The sequence below is a fragment of the Balaenoptera acutorostrata genome, chromosome 11 (assembly GCF_949987535.1).
Source record: "Balaenoptera acutorostrata chromosome 11, mBalAcu1.1, whole genome shotgun sequence".
NCBI classification, from domain to species: domain Eukaryota; kingdom Metazoa; phylum Chordata; class Mammalia; order Artiodactyla; family Balaenopteridae; genus Balaenoptera; species Balaenoptera acutorostrata.
In genome coordinates, this window is record NC_080074.1 from 46264843 (window position 1) to 46283802 (window position 18960).

The 18960-nt window shown below is 38.1% G+C and overlaps 2 protein-coding genes across 2 annotated transcripts in view; both read right to left on the reverse strand.

Annotated features, from left to right (window-relative positions):
* The window catches only part of TRHDE (thyrotropin releasing hormone degrading enzyme), a 412025-nt gene that overhangs the window by 220505 nt on the left and 172560 nt on the right, over positions 1-18960 (reverse strand). The window lies entirely within an intron of this gene.
* On the reverse strand, positions 13561-14412 carry LOC103006083 (FXYD domain-containing ion transport regulator 6-like). The gene has a single exon (XM_057557483.1). The coding sequence runs from the start codon at positions 14408-14410 to the stop codon at positions 14123-14125; it is 288 nt and encodes a 95-aa protein (XP_057413466.1). The 5' UTR covers positions 14411-14412; the 3' UTR covers positions 13561-14122.

The window sequence follows — 18960 nt, forward strand, 5'->3', positions numbered from 1 at the left end:
GTCTAATTTTTCTTTATAAATGTTTCTCTCATTGGTCTGAGGATTATTTTCCTTCATAGAGAAAAGGAAGGAAGAATTGAAGTTGAGAAATTTCTCTTCTTCCTGCCATCTGACCCAAGGAGTACCAGCTACTCTCTTTCTTTGCTTGCCCCAAACATAATTTGCCCTTTTGATGATTACTACCACTTTTTTTCTTTTAAAAAGCCTCATCTAAATCTGTTTTTACCTTTCAGACCGAGTTCATTTAAGTCCATGCTGCTCTTCTATATTCATGTGTGACCTGAGGCAAACTTGCTTAACCTCTCTGAAGCTCGTTGTCTCATCTCTAAAATGAAATAACGATAGCATCCAACTTACAGTATGTTGTGAGGTTTAAAACACAGTGTGGTTGTAGAAAGTGCTCAGCAAATGTCATCTATTACTTCTATCATCATCCGTGGTCATCCACCTCTCCTTACATCTTTTTGTGCACATCCTTTTAAATCTTTTCTCTGACAAATCCATTGAGGAGCTTCCTGGATAGACCCATTAATTTCTTTAAACACTGATTATACCATCAGACTTTTATTGGGAGTTATTTTCCATTCCTCTTTGTTCATCAACTCATTCTTAAGTCTCTATCAAAAGAATTCTACACAGATTTTCATCTACTAATTTTGATTTGTGATGTGTTCAAATACCTCTTCTCTGGTTACTTCTTGGATGACACAGCTGCTTTTTCCGAGAGTTACTTCCTATCCGTTCCCTTTAGTGTCTCCTTGGCCAGATTTAAGTCAAAATAGCAGTACTTCTACTCAATTAGTTTATCCTCCAAGAAAATAAAGTAACTTTTGCTTATCATCATTATCCTTGTATTTCCTTTATAACTTTTTAAAAAAAATAGAGACTATAATGAAGCATTTTCTTCTTCTTTAGCAACAAAATGCATAGGAGACAGCAATGTTTCTTGGAAGCAAAAAACAAAAGACAAAATTCTGTTATAGACTTGATCTCTGACTCAGCATCTGATTTGAAACAAGAAGACCTCTTGATACTTTCTTTTTCTCACCTGAAATACTGGGACAATAATGTTTTCCCATTATTGGTGTGAGGATTAATGAGACAATGTAAAGAGCTTTGAGCACCTCCGATGAAAGTTGCTCTATTATTACTTTGATTTCCCCTTAAAACATAGAGAAATTAATTCACCAGTCTCTATAGAAAGTTTTAAAAAATCCATTTTGCTCACTTTTTCTAACAGAGCTGGAAGAGAAAGAAGTTTACCTAGGAAAAGATACAGATTCAATTATGTTGTACTATATTTTGTCATCAGAACCATGAAACATATTCGACTTAAGAAATTTTATATGCAGTTGACAGCTTTTAAATATTTTAAATATGCATTTACCTAAAAGAGTAAATAGGCATTTTTCAAGTAAGTATCACATATTTTTCAATCATCCATGAAAGTATTTATCTTACATTCTGCTACTACAATAGAGTACAAAAAGAGAAACACTGAAGTAATAAAAACTTTTGAGTCATGCCTGAATAAATGTGGGAATTAAAAGTTACTCTTGAGAATTATTTGTGATTCACATCTTTATGCCTCAAAGAAATTGAGCAACACACTCTCTCTGCCAGTTATTTTTCATAACAAGAGTTAATAAAGTAGGAATTATAGAGAGATTTAAACTTTAGCATAAGTTCTGAAATATCTTTAAAAATAATACCTAGGACATCTGAAAACACAAGATACCCTAGCTGAGTTCACAGTCTATTTCCAGATAATTCCCATATATGAAATTTTCATTTTTCTACTACATTTGGTAAACAATATACACAGTGAATGTTCCCATGTAATTGAGAAAGATATTGAAAAATATGAGAAAGACTCATGAAAACTGGTCAGTAGACTTATAAGAATAAAATATATTATTAATATTTGTGGGAAGGAAATTATGCTTATCTAGATCAAAGGCTTATTTAGATGATTAGAGTCAGAAGTCATGTCATCTAGGAAACTAAGGAATCAAACCAGGAAAAAAAACTTCAATAACAATATAAATTGTATGCACCAAATAGAACCTCACTGCCTAGAGATTTTGGAAAACAAGGTGGAAAAATCCATCACAGAGCACTAATACAAATAAAATCCAGTAAATAACATTACTAAAGACCACCTCTCCAGTATTCTTCCTTTCCTTGGAAAAGAGTTTCAAATCCAAAATCATCATTATAAATACTTGATACCGATAGTATCACTGCTTATAGTAACTCCAACATGCAAAACACAATTTGTTTTACGAAGACTCAGTAATGTCTTGGTTTGCCCCAGACTGCACAGGGCAGAAAAGAAAACCAGAGTAATCAAATAAGCCAAAGCTGATGTGAAATTCCAAGAATAAGAGTCTAAATCTATAATCTTCACCAAGGCTAATCTCCCACTGGTTCCAATTATATATCTATTGGGAAAACACAATTGAAATTTAAGACTATTAAAGTCATGTTCCAGCCTCCATGTGGTTACTACATTTGCCTTTTACATGTTAGCGGCAGAACCAAAAGAATTAAGAACTAAATAATAAAGGAATGAACTATAGAAGTGGTTTTCCAAGCAAGGTGTTGAGAGGCTGGGCAGTGTGAGGCAGCATTATATCACATGCAGAGATCTCATTTATGGAAAGGACTCCACTGCTAAAATCCTGAAATACAGATTCATGAACTAATAAATAGTAGGAGAAACTGCCATAGAGTCAATTGCACTGGGCTCAGAATCAGACAAATATAACTAAATTCAAAGCCTGTTCAGACCCTCACTAATTTTTAAAAATAAAAGCGTTTTAACACCAGCTTCACAGGAACTATTGGAATGATTAAATGTTTTAATGTATGTAAAGAGATCAGCAGAGAGTAGTAAATGAATAAATTATGTCCTCCCCCTCCTCACCCCAGAAGATACTAAGGAGGGATCATTTAATACATCCCAATGTCTCTTACCAAAACTAAACACTATCCATATTAAAACTTAGACGGAAAGCAATTTTACAGCTACCCGTCTCTTGTAGGTTATGACAGTGCTTTACAACCTTACTGCCAAGATGCTGGTCCCTACTACTCACCTAACTACAAACTAAGTCACTTTCATCTTGACCTTATTCAATTACCATACTCCATTCTTAATTCTAGGCTTCTAGACAGACGGTGGTTACTGAGAAACTTTTTGCCTTCTTAAATTCATTGTCTAAAACTAAAATCTATTCATGTCTTTTTAACCTTTCTTTCTTTGTTCTTCCTTCTAATTCTATGCAAATGAACAATCACATCAAGTAGCTAACAATGAATACTGGGTTAGTACTACAGCCCATGAATTTCACTGTCTATCTTTACTAGTCTTGCAAATTTATCCAAAGGTGTCCATGGATACCTGATTTCCCCCAATATGATACTTTTATTTTCCCCGCTTCTAGTTTATAAAGAAACCAGTTTCATTAATTCCTTAAAAAATTCTAAGTCTAAATTTGAGCTCTGGGGACTCCCCTGGCAGTCCAGTGGTTAAGACTCCACGCTTCCAATGCAGGGGGCGCGGGTTCAATCCCTGGTCGGGGAACTAAGATCCCACATGCCACGCAGCGCGGCAGAAAAGTAAAAATTAAAAAAAAGAAAAAGAAAAAGAAATTTGAGCTTTGCTTTGTCACCAATTTGCTATAATCCTGGTCAAAATCATGCAATTATTCACTTCCCTATGTATAAAATATCACACCAACCAACATAAGGGAATGGCAATATCACACAGAATGAGTAACCACAAGAGAATCTGTTCCCCCAAAAGGCTACTAGAGGAAGCCAGGTAATTACCAAACTTAGTATCTTCTGTGTTTATAAAAGACATATTTTATGAAGTGTTGATTTTAAAATTTGACCCTGGTCACTGAAATAATTTTTCATATTTTGAAACTTTCTTTCAGCATGTATCTCACAGATATGCCCACAACAACTTAGAATCCATTTATAGAAAGAATAAAAGAAAAATACAAAAATATAATAGGCCTCAACCCTAAGACAATACATAAGCAAACGGAAACTACTATGACAGGGGCAGTTCATATAAATGCTAAAGGGAATTAATTTTTAAAAGATTTATTCAAAAACAGTCACTTTGCTAAGAACTGGCATGTAGCTTATCTCATTTTATTATCACAATTGCCCAGTGAATTAAGTAATATTATATGATTTTATAGACAAAAAGAGACCTGATTAAATTAAATAACTTTATGAATAACTACTAAGTCGTGCTGCTGAGATGTGAACCCATGTCTGTATGACAAGGCCAACATCCTTTGTATTTTTACCACAATCGTGTAGCACTATAAAGAGTTGTGGAGGACTGTGGTCCTCTGGATCTTTTCCTGACTTCCAGACCCTCAGGAAAGTTTTAGGTTTTGCATGTTTTGGTTATGGTAGACAAATTTGGGGCAAGTAGTTTACTATATTTGGGATGTATTTTCTCATTGGTAAATGGTCTTTATCAGCACTATCTATTAGAAATAAAATGTGAGCGAATATATAATTTAAAATTTTCTAGTAGCCAAGTTTAGAAAAGTAATAGGTAAAATTAGTTTTAATAATATTTAACCCAATATATCCCAAACATCTTTCCTACAGGTAATTTATATAAAAATTATTAATAAGGTATTTACATTATTTTTTCAAATCTTAGAAATTCAGTTTGTATTTTAGACTTATAGCGCATACTTAACTAGCCATATTTAAACTAGCCATATTTCAAGAGCTCAATAGTCGCCTATGTCTATTGACTGCCATATTGGGCAATACAGCACTAGACAACCTTCAAGTTCTCTTCTACCCTCAAAGTCTAGAGACCTATCATTCTATAGTTTGCAAAATATCCTCAGATGCTGAAGGGAATCAAAAAAGCATTATGTTGTAAAATTATCTTAGACCAAAGTAGCAATGACATGCATGGATTTTATTGCCTATGTCTTTTATTATTATTGTAGGATAACATAGATAGAAAAAGTAATAATATATTTGATATATATTTTATCATATATTTTATATGTGATACAAAATATCTTGCTATTTGATAAGGCAATTCTCCCTCACCTCATAACGCTTTTCCAAGAGTTTGTGACTCTCTTCTTGACTCTTTCAACTTCCATATAATTTCTGAACCAGTTTGTTGAGTTGAACAGAAGAGTCTGCTAAGATTTGGTTTAGAATTCATTGACTCTACAGATCAATTGAGACAGAATTAAGACTTTCACTCTATTAATGTTTTTGTTCTAAATTTATTTGGGTCATTTTTAATATAAATTTTTATATTTTTTCCACAGAACTCATATATCTTAGATTTATTCCCAGGTACTTCATATTTTTTAAACTAGACTAAAATGTATTATTTTATTTTACCTGCTATGTTGCTGGTGTATGTGTGTGTGTGTGTGTGTGTGTGTGTGTATATATATATATATATATATATACACACATACATATAAATACAATTTATTATTGTATTTGAATGTGTACTAGCAATCTTATTAAATTTATTAATCATAATAATTGAATTTCTTGGTTGTTCTATGTAGAATTATGTCATCTGTAAATAATGGCAACTTTGTATTTTGTGTTTAATCCTTGCATCTTTTGATTTTTTTCTGCCTTACTTCGCCAGCTAAGGCTTCCAGTGTGATGTTAAATAGAAGTGGTGGACAGCTGGCCAGCATCATTATCTGATTCCTGACCCAAAAAAGAAAATGTTCAATGTTTCATCATTAAGTTCTATTCGGCTATACGATGTTTGCAAATGAAGTTTTATCACATTAAAAATGCTGATCTTAGATTGCAAAAAAATTTTGTCATGAATTATATACTGATTTTGTTTAAATATTTTTCTCCATTTATTGAAATAATATATTTTCTCTTTTGTATTCTTTTATTATCCATGTTCACATTGACTGATTTTCAAATGTTCAACCAATCTCACATTTCTGGAATAAACTCAACTTTGTAGTGCTGTACTTTATACTCGCTATTTATTTTGTTTAGGATTTTTGCATCTATGTTCATGGATGAGAAATATCTGCAATTTTCCCTTTTATAATGGCCATGTCAGGTTCTGATTTTAAAGTTATGCTGGCCTCATAGAATAAATTGGGGAGCATTCCTGCTTTTCTATTGAATTTAAGAATTTTTTTAAATTGATGTTATTCTTTTTTTTTACTATTTGTTAGAATATGATAGAGTTCAATAAAGTCAGCTAGAACCAGAGTTTCTTTTGTAGGAGCATTTTAGCATATTCAATTTGTTTAAGAGATAAAGAACTATTCATATATTTCTAAACTTTTCTCAACACTAATAAGTTTATTTTTTCTAGGAATTTGTCCATTTTACTAAACTGTCAAAACTAATAGCATAAAATATTAATAAAAGCCTCACATTATTTTTAACATATACAGTACCTGTGGTGATACTCTTTTTTTATTCTGTACATGGATTATTTGCACATTCTCATTTTTTATTCCTTGATTAATCTCAACAAATATTTGTAAATTTTATTATTCTTTTCAGGAAATCAACTTGTGATGACCTGTTTTTGGATTGTTTTATAGTTCTTTAATTTCTGCCTTCTTCCTGGATAAGGCAAGGACTTTAGAGCAATTTAACCACATTTATTCCTCTCCCAGTAGATAGGTTATCACTACCAGTTACTTTATTTCTATTTTAAATTTCATGATACACTTTTATTATTATTTTAAACAATTAATGTTACTTTATATTTGCCTAGGTATTTACCAATTTTTTCTTGTCATTTCTCTTTGTTTTCCAGACCTTCCATCTGGGATTATTTTCCTTCAGACTGAATGACATCTGGATTGAAATTTTAGTCTAAATTATGCTGCAATAACTGATGACTACAAAATCTCATTGGCTTGCAACAACAAAGATTTCTTTTTCTCTCACATTTATGTGTATGGTGGATCAACTACAGCTATGTTTACTGTACTCTTCATTTCAGGATCAAAGTTAAAGGAGAAACTCCTATCGAGAACAACAGTTTTAAAAATTCTGCTCAGAAGTATCACTTCTGAGTGACATGTCACTTCCAATCACACTCAATCAGTTAGTAAAGTGATATGGTTAAATCTGATAACACTGAGGCATGAGAGTCGATTAGAAACAGTGGGAAAACCTTCTGACATTAATAAGATCTTCCCAACCTTTTTTTTTTTTGACGTTTCCACTTGACAGTGTCTGTTGATGACGAACTCAGTATTTGTCTGCCTGAAAAATGTCTTTCATTTACTGACATTTTCCGGGTATGCAATTCTCTGGGTATTTTTCCTTTCAGAACAATAATGATATCATTCCACTTTCTTCTGACTTCATTGCTACTATTAAGAAATTAGCTGTCAGTCTGTTACCAATTTGAAGACAATCTTTTTTTTTTTTTTTAAATCTCTGGCTGCTTTTAAGATCTAAACTTGTATTTGGTGCACTGAATATGATATATTCAGGTGTGTAGTCCTTTCTATTTATCATGCTTGGGATTTGTTGGGCATTTTGAGTCCACAGACTGTATTGTTCTGTTCTGAAAAATTTGCAGCCAATATCTCCTCAAATATTTTCTCTTCCCCATACTTCCCCTCCGTTTCTTCTAGAACTCCAATTAGACATGTATTATACCTCATATACTAGACTTTCTTTTTCTCTCCTCCATGAATTTTAATGTTTCTTTCATATAAATATTTCATATATACATTTTTCTTTTCTTTGCCTCTTCAAGCTAAATTCTGGAAAGTTATTCTGACTGATTTTCTGGATAATTATTCTGACGGATTCATTGAGTTTTTAATTTCAATTATTGGATTTCTCATTTCTAAAACATATATTTGTTTCCTTTTCAAATATGCTAGGGTATGTTTAGAATGCTCTAACTTCAGAGACATTTTTATTTCTTTGAACATTGTTAGCATGACTATTTTATAACTTATAACTATAATTACAATAACTATAGTATTTGCACATTTGTTTTTGTTTTATGTTTTGTTAGTTGGTTCTTGCTATTGATACCCTATTTCCTTCTGTGATTGCTAGTAAGTGTTACTGAGTAATTTTCCTTAGAAAAATATTTATAGATACTCTTTGAGGCTAACATGAAGGTAACTTTCTGCAGAAAAGCTTTTAATTTCCTTCTATCAGGTCCTTAAGGATACCCCCAGTTCAGAAGCAATTAAACAGAATTCAGATTTTGGGGAGCCATCAACATATGTAAATTTGGGTTTCAAATACACATGAGAACCAGATTGTGGCTATAACCTCTCTGAGAGTTTCCACTTCTGCTTTGGAGAGCATCAAGATGATCTTCCTTACAGACCTGTACTGGAAGAATGAGGCCAGTTTACCTTTACTCCTCCCACATTCCTTGGGGTTCCCAACTCTACAAGAGGAGTGCTATCTTTTAGACTCTCCACCTCAAGTGGGTCCCAGGTTTGTTTCCTGTCCACGTTATCCTATTTGCACTTGAATTTAACTCATTTGGCAAACTTCCTCAGAGAAAAGTGGGGGATTCAATGATCCTCTTAACCTTCTGGTTCCAGCTTTTATTTACATTTTAATTTGGTTGATCTTTACTGTCTTTTTAGATCTTTGGTGCTTAAAAAAATTTTTTTTTCTATTTTATGGAGCATTTTTAGTTGTTATTATTCCACTGCAAAGGTTGGTCCAAATAATCTATCTCATCATGTTTCCAAAAAGGGAAATTCCAAGATGTATCTTTATTTAACATTATTTAATATTTCATTGATGTTTTTGTAACAGAAACATATTCATTGCAAACAAAACACAAATAATATTTGTCTCCCACTTTCATTTTATACTTTATTTAGTGGAATGAATATTCCTCGTCCTAGATAAAAATCGCAATAGGTCTCATGTTTTGGATATCCAGCCCTGGACAACAATAAGTTTTAAACCTCAATTAGCATTAAATTGTTTCACTTCCGCCCACCCACCCTCATTAACTTTAGCCTGCTTTGGTCTGGAGTCTGCTGTATTGAAAGGGATCTCTTTGCTATTCTACTCCACACTCTCTACTCAATTTCTCTCCCATTTGATCCCTTTGCTATTCTACTCTATTGTACTTCCCTATATGCAATGTCTTCCCCTTTCACTAGCTGCTAATTAGCCTGTCTCCAGGATTAAAGTTGTGTGTGGCAAACAAGAGGTTGAGTCAAGGGATTGAGGTACATGAGTTAAGGGAACAAAACTGTACTTACTTGCATGAGTGGCTTTGTGCTCTCTGAACCTGGCAAATAATGAAAGCTGACTTTTGATGAGGTACTTTGTGGACTTAGAGGATGATTCCTGCAGGGCACATGTGATTCTATTCCTGGTGGTCATTTGAGATGGTTTCCTTAAGCCCTGGCTATTAATGGTACATTTCCAGACTCTTTTCTCTGACGATAACCTTTGGATAAATCCTCAGGTGATTCCATACCACTTTTCTCCTGTGTAGCCCATATTCAGTCTATGGGAAATGTGCCCTGACAAACTCTGCAAGTACAAGTCAATCAAAACACATCAGCACTCTTTGTCAAAAAGCAATGTGTCAACTTTCATCATCTCCAGATTTCTCAGGCAGGAGGCAGACCTCAGTCTTAGATCTGCTTTAGTTTTTCCCACATGTAAGAAAACATAAGTCCTCTATGGTTTCCAACTGTAGAAGACACATTTAGAGCTCTGGTCGCCTCACTTAAGTCTTCCCAAACCAGCTCTGAGAGGGAGGGAACAGACCATCCTTCTCCTAAAGTCAGTGGAATGGTGACTCACGACAGCACAATAGCTCTCTAAAAGAAATATCTTTGGCAATTCATTCCCCCAATCTTTCCCGACTCTTTAAGGCCTTGATGAGGGATCCAAGTGTCATGGAGCAGCTTATCATTCATTCTCTGCACAAAAAATGAACCATCTTACTCCTACCTGGCATCCTTCTATATATGATTTTAATGACACCTCAATCAAAAATGGGACATTCTGTACACTTTGATATCATTGTTTTATAATCAAAAACAAATTATCAAAAATTTTTAAAATTATTAACCCCACACTTAGCCATGATCTGTGTGATGCTTATAGTGAAAAGTCTCATACCTATTTGCACCATTTCTTTAATAATTTTTTAAGACAAGTAAAACTACATGATATAGTCAACTGAATGGATTTTTAGAATTTCAAAATTGTTAATTGATGGAAAAAATCCAAATTCTGGTAGAAAAAAATGAAAGCAATAAATATGCATCTCACAAAGAAGTAGGAGGGAGAACTTTAGAACTCTCTAAAATAGCAAAATCTATTTCAATAATACTTGGGAGAAGTAGTTACATTAAAGTTTCCTTCAGGAGGAGAAAAATTCACCCTCACCCAAAACATCCAGGTACACCTCCACTCATTTCTCATTAGGGCAACCAACACCTACCAGAAAAAATTCTATTTCCTCCAAAAGCTGTGTGCCTCTCACATGAGAAGAAGCCTGAATATCCTGGTCCCTGCTCAGAAGCAATGATATTGCAAACAGAGAGATCTTTGCTGGATTCCACTGGGAGTCTCAGTGGAAACAACAATCTGTTGTCATTATATAGAGCACTATACAATGCCCTGGGAAGCCCTAATTCTCATAAATCAAAAGTTCTACTTGAATTCTACTGATCTATTTTAGGGAAGGCAATCCTACTCAGAATCAGATTTGTCACAGCACATTCCTTTAATCCTTAGCAGTATGAGCTCTGTAAACACAGTATTTGAAATAATATTACACATTATTTTATACAGAAGCCTTCAGAGTCCCGCATCCCTGAAAGCTTTCTAGTGAAACAGCCAAGTAACTTACTTAAGCTTCTTTCTTTTTTTTTTTTTTTTAAGCAGGAGAGAAGTGAAAGTGCTATGGGCCAGTAAGCAAAGTAATGTTTGAATATTGAGAGGAGTTAATGAGACAAAAAAAGAGCTGTTGCAGTTGGCAAGTCTTACAAAGCAAAGGTTCCTGCAAAGGTAATAGTGATATGAATTAAAGACAAGGACACTGACCATCTATTTGATGTTTATACCCCAAAATGTTGCCCTCAGTAACTGCACCATATCTGCCAGACTGCCAACTTGCTTGCAAATATAATCCTCATGAAATGTTATGTTTTCCTTTACACTGACCAAGCGCATTCACCCTTTTAGAAACATCACAAAGGACTTTGTGTGAGGCTTTGAATGAATCTGCATAAAACCTCTGTGAATTAGCCAAGTGAGTGTTTTGTTTCTTTGGTTTGTTTTTTATTTTCCCTTCTGTGGTCCAAGCACACACGGAGAACAGATGCAGTAGAGAAAAAGAAAAATAACAGTAGACTTCAGCGAGCTAGGCTTAAGATAGGAGATGACTTTGGGGAAAAGTATAATTAGGAATTAACTGAGTATTAGAGATACGATATACCAATGTACAACTAGAGAACCAAATCAAATCATGAAAGAGGACCACTGAAGAGAGTAGAGACATCTCAAACAATAGCAACTAGAGTTCTGATCTACATAGAGATCATTTTGAATGAACAAAAACAGACAAGTTATATACAATATTTTCAAGTCAGTAGATAAAAATTAACACCTCCATGAGGTGTTCCGTGACCTTCCCCCATACCTACCGCCAGATAGAGACATTACAGTGTCCTGGGATAGTGTTCTACCATCTATACTCATATATTGTTCTCTTTGTCTCAGTATTGTCTTCTGTAAAAAAGAACTAGTGATATCTTAAGGATGAAACGGGATAACTCCTAAATGTTCCTAGCACATGCCTTAAACATAGGGGGCACTCAACAAATGACCATTAAGATTCTACTCTAAATATCTTTACTTAGATCTGTCTCCCTCATTACAATCTCCTTGAAGAATTTATCATCTACTGTTAATTGAGAAGTTACTGTATACTAGGCACTGATCTATGTGTTTTACATGTAGATGCTATTGTTATCCTTATTTTACAGACAAGAAAACAGAAGCACTGACAGAATAACTAAGTTGCCCATGGTCACCTATCTAGGAAATGGCAGAGCTAAGACTTAACCCAGGTAGTCTGGCACATAGATAGTACAACACACTGAGTACAGATACTATAGAAACACACACACATACACACACATATGTTTGTGTGCATCCTGCTTAGCTATAAATAGCACAGAAGTCAAGTATGAGTCAACTTCATCTCCTTAATATTTTCCTTTCTACCCATAGTCAAAATCAGAAATGCCTGCTCAAACCAAGTTCAACTAGGACCTACCTCCTTCACTCCACTCCAAGCCCCCATGATCTGTTCTGGTAACTCTGGTTTCTGTCCTATTGGGTTCTACTTTTCTGACTATCTTCTGCAATGCAAGTCCGACTTGGACTTCCTAGCTGAATTTCAATGTTGGCTTCATTCCAGAATCTAGATTACCCTTCAGCTTGAAACTCTGCCATCTTTGGATATGGTCTATCCTACTCCTGTGTCCAATCCAGGCTCCTGGGAATCCGCTCTGGGACCTTATTTTAAAACCCATCTTTCCTTTAAGGCAAGTATGAATATTTAGGTTCCAATTTGGGATTGAACTCCAATGACCCTGGGCAAGTTTTTAATCTCTCAGTTTCCTCATTGGAAACTATTAGGATTTGTCTCACCAGGTTGCTATGAGAACGAAATAAAATCATATATGTCAAGCACTTAGAACTTGCTACACAGCAAACAATGCAAAGGTGCACTGAATGAAAAGAAGGCTGAGAACAGGATAATTCAGTCTGCTTTTATTATTTTGTCTACCTGAATGTCCTTCCTATTCTTTTTTTTTTTTTTAGGAAGCAAGTGGTATTTTTATTCCTTTCATCGTTGTTGAGGAGACATCACGACACAGAGAACAGCAGTCCTGGTCACAGCGGCACGGTTTGGTTAGTTTCCACGAGAACACGATGAGCGGGAGGGGCAGGGTCTGATTTTCCACTCTCTTCACCAGCTTCGACCTCGTGCTGTTCCCCCCCCCAGCAGGGCTGCGCGGAGCCCTGCCGGGTCCCTAACCCGCAGCACAGACGCTGCACTTGCCGTTCTGGCCAGTGACAGGCGAGCAGAGGGTGCAGGAGCCCCCGCTGCTGCCTGGCCAATGGGATGTGGGCAGAGAAGCAAAGGACCCCTGCTCTCCCAGCTGCCCCTCCCCAGAGCACTGGCCCCAGCTGAATGCACCCCTTCAGCCATCACCTGCCAGAGCCCCAGGTCAGGGACAGGAGTCTGAGTCCAGATGAGCTGGGCTAGAGATGGGCGTCTTGGGAGCAGGGAAGGCTGGAGAAGGGGGTAGGGTTCCAGAGACCACGGGGTTATTGCTGAGAAGATATGCAAGGGGCACGTTCCCCAGGGGCGGAGTGAGGTGGGGCAGATGGGCACCAGGGAAGGGGTGTAGCTGCCCGAGGGGAAAGCGGGCTCATCAGCTCCTTGCTGGGAACCTCTCACTGCCAAGGGACCTCGGAACAGACCTGGTCCAGGGACAAATATGGAAGCAAGGTTCTTATAAAAGGAGTGAAGACGGGCCATGCAGAAGGATAACGAAGGTGATGTAAACCTTCCCAAGTCCCAAGCCAATCGGAGACTCCCGCTTGTGCCCAACCCCTCCATCCACCCCTAAATCAAGAGAAGGAACTGGTCTCTTAGGGACAAAGCAGACTCCCAGGAGTGGAAGGTGATGGGGCCATGGAGAGCAGAGACGAGCTGACAGCCACATGGCTGAGCTCCTGCCCAGGAAAGTGGGGCCAGGTTCACTAAAATACAGTGTCATCCACGAACAAGCAGCCATGAAGACCACAGTCATCAGACACACAAACACACACACAGACACACGTCACAGGAGGTGGACGAGACCACAGGCTGCAGGGAGGCAGAGGTTGCATCATTAAGTTGAGGACAGGTGTCTAGGGGTTGGGGAGAGGGCGGGGGACACACAAGTTCTTGGCTTCTCCTGGGGAAAGATCTGTGGCTGAAGTGGCCAGTTTTCTTAAGCATCAGCATTTGCATCTAAAGGTTCAAGCAGCTGCCTTCAGGTTCTTTGTGCCTGAGGGCTGCACTTCAGTTCTCTGCTTTCTGGGGCTCCGTTGCATTTGCAGTGATGAGGTTCTCCACCTGGGCCTCCTCGTCCCCTGGAGCCCGCGGCTTCTGGTTAAAACTGCACTTGCATCTGCGACTTAGGATAAGCAGGATCCCCACCGAGAAGAGGACCACAGCAAACACCAATCCCCCGATCCTCAGGGTCTGGTAGTCATAGTGAAAAGGGTCCTTTTCTTTCTCCTGCTCAGCTGCATTGGCCAGGACCGCCGGGGCCAGCAGGCCACACAGGAAGAGCAGCGCCACCTCCATGGCGTCTGGGGACGGAGGGAGGAAAATGACTCTCTGGGTAGGAGACCCCCCACTCTAACCCTCAGCCCGGCAAGGGCCCCAATCGGATTCCCACCCCGATTCTGAGCTCTCTCCACACGGTGTGAGGTCGTCCTTCCTATTCTTGACTTCCCCTTCATTCTTCAAGACTCAGCTCAATCATCATCTCTTCTTGTCTTCAAGGAAGTGCCTCTCTTTTCTCTGCTCTCGCAACTATCTAAACAAACTTTTATCTTAGTATTTGCCACATTCTGTATCATGTGTTTCTTTGCCTATATCACTAGATTTTCAGGTTCCTGAGAGAAGATGGTATGTGGCAGGGAGGGGTGTCTGGGGTGATTACATATTACTTACTTCTGTTCTCCCATCATAGGCACCAGCTTTTTCTGGACTTAAGTAAACTGAGTATATGATCTTATACCAGAACTACCAAATGAGAAGGTAAAAACTGGCAAAATAATGAGGTTGGATGAAGCAGAGGGAGATTAGTGAAGAAGCAATCATCAGCTTACAACTGTTTCTCAGCTCCAAGGCAGACTGTAGGCACCTTGAACCTCCACCCTCCCACTGAATCAGGCAGTCTCCCCAAGTGTACTAATCACCTTTTATCTTAGGACGTGAAGGATGAAAGTGTGTCCTGCTGAATATGTCAGTGGGGATCCTTCATAGGAAATGTAGCATCGTCAAAACTAGAATGGGATAGTGTTACGGGATGAATTGCGTCCCCTAAAAAAAAATGTTGAAATCCTAACCCCTAGTACTTGTGAATGTGACCGTATTTGGAAATAGGTTCTTTGCAGATGATCAACTCAAGATGAAGCTATTAGGGGAGCCCTAGTTCAATATGACTGATATCCTTAAAAAGGAGGAAGTCTGTACACAGAGACAGACCCATGCAGAAGGAAGACATGCACATGCGGAGAATGTCATGTGAGGACAAAGGCAGTGATCAGGGTGATGTTCCTAACAAGCCAACGAACACCATGGATTGCCAGCAAACCACCAGAGGCTAGGAGAGAGGCACGAAACAGATTCGCCCTCACAACCCTCAGAAGGAACCAAACCTGCCTACACCTTGATCTGGAACTTCTAGCCTCCAGAGCTGTGAGACAAGAAAATTTCTTTTGCTTAAGCCACCCAGTTTGTGGTACTGTTACTGTAGCCCTAGCAAACTAATACAGATTTATTTGGGAAGCAATAAGGAAATCTCATTAAAAGATAAGTATAATAGAATTCAGTCAAGAAAATAAGTAAATGTAACCATCTTAACCAAAAGACTGAAACAAAGAAAAAAAAGTGTTACTTATCTCAGGCCAACAATTCCACTTAGCAGCTTTTCATCCACGTCTAGAAAGGAAAGCACTCCTCAGCCCCACCCATTACTATTCTCTTTCCAAATGTTTGTGGTCCATTCTTGCTCATCTATTTCTATTCTTTCAACTGAACTTTAAGAGCACTTGTCAAGTTTATTTTAAGATAATACATAAAATGATTCAAGTAGATTATTAAATGACACCAAATACAGATTCAAAGATTTATTAATGATATTCCTACTGCTTTTATAAAATCTGTTGTTAATGTGAATGTGATCTTAAACTTTTCTTATATTTAAACTGCCATTTTCCAGTTTAAAGGAAAACCTCAATTTCTATGTGTAATGGTCAGCTGCAGTCTCTAGAGCACACTGTTTGGGGGCAAATCCTTACTTTTCCACTTGCTGTGAATGTGACTAAACAGGTTTTGGTACCAATTCCAGTGATGGCGGAGAAGGTTCCTACACCAAGTAGGAGTTCTCTAGTACGGAGGTCCCCAACCTTTTTGGCACCAGGGACTGGTTTCGTGGAAGACAATTTTTCCACGGACCGGGGGAAGCGGGGGAGATGGTTCAGGCGGTAATGCTAGCAATGGGGAGCGGCAGATGAAGCTTCGCTCACTCGCCCGCCCGCCACTCATGTCCTGCTATGCGGCCCAGTTCCTAACAGTAATGGTCCGTGGCCCAGGGGTTGGGGACCCCTGCTCTAGGACACCAGCTGAGTGCCCTACAATTCAACTTAATTCTGACACTATATACCCAGAGATAGCACCAGATTCTCCAGGTTAAGGGTTCAGACTTACAAGACTGCCCCCCCCACCCCGCACAGCCCCCACCCCACTTCAGAGGTGTCAATCCTAAATGAGGGTTGTTACCTCTACCTCTGACCAGCTGGCTAGGTTCCAAGGACACCCTCCTCAAGTTTGATTCATTTGCTAGAGCAGCTCACAGTACTCAGATAAACATTTTACTTACTAGATCATGGGTTTATTATAAAAGGATATAACTCAGGAACAGCCACATGGAAGAGATGCACAGGGTAAGGCATGGGGAAAGGACACAGAGCTTCCATTCCCTCTGCACGTGAGCCACTCTCCCCCATCTCCACATGTTCACCAATCCAGATGTCTCCAAACCATGTCCTTGTTGGGTTTTATGGAGGCTTCATTACATAGGCATGATTGATTAAATTACTGACCACTGGTAATTGATTCAACCTCCAGGTCCTCTCCCCTCCCCCTTCCTCCCTTCCCCTCAAAGGTCAACGGGTAGGACTGAAAGTTCAACCCTCTAATCACTGGGTTGGTTGTCTGGCAACCAGCCCCCATCCCTAGGTGTCAGCTGGAAGTCACCTTATTAACATAACAAAAGACACTTTATCGCTCTCAACACTTAGGGAATCCTAAGGGTTTTAGGAGCTTTGTGTCAGAAAGGAACAAGGACCAAATATATATTTCTTATTATAAATCACAGTACCACAGTGACTCTAGCCACTAAACCTTTTCAAGGCTCAGTTTTCCCTTCTGTAAAATAAGGATAATGTAATCGAGGAGAACCCTACAAGGCCTTCCCAGAATAGACCTCCACCCATGTCCTCCACCTGCTTTTCGTCTGTAGAAAAACTTTAGTCAAAGAATAAATTTAATCAGAGAAGTGAGAAAATGCAGAAAGGAAGGAAAACAGTCAAGCAAGACAAAATAATAATACTTTGGCCATTAAACAAAGTCAAGGACATTTAGTTCTTCCTCAAAGACTATAGATAATATTCTGAGCCATATCCTTTGAGCTATTTTGCAGATACTGAACCCCCCAGCAGGTGGAAGAAGTTAACTGTATGCTGCCCACAAGCACGTAGACCCTCCAAACCATTTGGAACCAGAAGATTGTTGATGCTGACTCTCCATTACCTCCCCACCGACCAATCAGAAGAACGTCCACGAGCCGATCACGCCCTGCTCTTTGAACACTGTAAGACTCCTCACTACCTCCTCCAGGGCGGGCACACAGTCTTGAGGGCATTAGCCCGATGTGGCCCACTTTGCCTGGCAAAGCAATAAAACTATTTCTCTCTACTTCACCCAAAACTCTTGTCTCCGAGATTTAATCCGGCCCCGGTACACAGAGGCCGAATTTTGGCAACAATAATGGTAATACTAACCACACAAGGAGATCAGAATTCAGTGAGAAAATAGATGTAAAATGCTTAATAAATGCCTCATATATAGTAAGACCTCAGTGAATGTCAGCTATCACTTTTGCTGTCCTTAGTATTAGGTATGTATTAATTTCCCAATGATACATTGGAAAAATTATAACTGTCATGGAGGTCTGCCTTAAAAAAAGACAACCCCCCCAAAAGCCGAAAATCACTTAAAAAATAATATCACTTAAAAATAAAAACTAAAAAGGCTACGATGTATTCTCTGAATGTTAATTTTTTCCCTAGTATATATGTCATTTATAACAAAGTGAAGCTGAAAAATAGTGGTATGCATACAAAAAAAGAAAAAAGTGACTGAGTAGAAACTTCCCAAAATACTTTATCTTTAAAAATCTCCTGGGGCTTCCCTGGTGACGCACTGGATGGGAATCCGCCTGCCAATGCAGGGGACACGGGTTCGATCCCTGGTCTGGGAAGATCTCACATGCTGCAGAGCAACTAAGCCCCGTACGCCACCACTACTGAGCATGCACTCTGGAGCTCATGAGCCACGGCTGCTGAGGCCCGCGTGCCTAGAGTCCGTGCTCCACAACGAGAGAAGCCACTGCAATGAGAGGCCCGCGCACCGCAGCGAAGAGTGACCCCCCTCGCTGCAACTAGAGAAAGCCCGCATGCAGCAACAAAGACCCAACACAGCCAAAAATAAATAAATAAATTTATATTAAAAAAATCGCCTAAATATTCTCAGCAGATTATCTTAACTGTATACAAAATATAATAATTCAAGATAGAAATTATTTTAGTCCATTAATGTTCTCCTTCTCTAATTGAAAATTACTTTCTTCAAATAAAGACATAAAATGCTCTAGGTAAGATTCAAGAGAACATTACTCAACATGCAAAATGTTTCAGTAATCATAGCTTCCTTAATTAAGACTTTTTTATTCCCTCAAATCTGAATAGCATACAATATACAGTGAAATCAGACATGCGATCTAACAAAATGTATGTAATCTATAATCCGGTCCTGATATGGTTTACTTAAAATCGTCACTATAA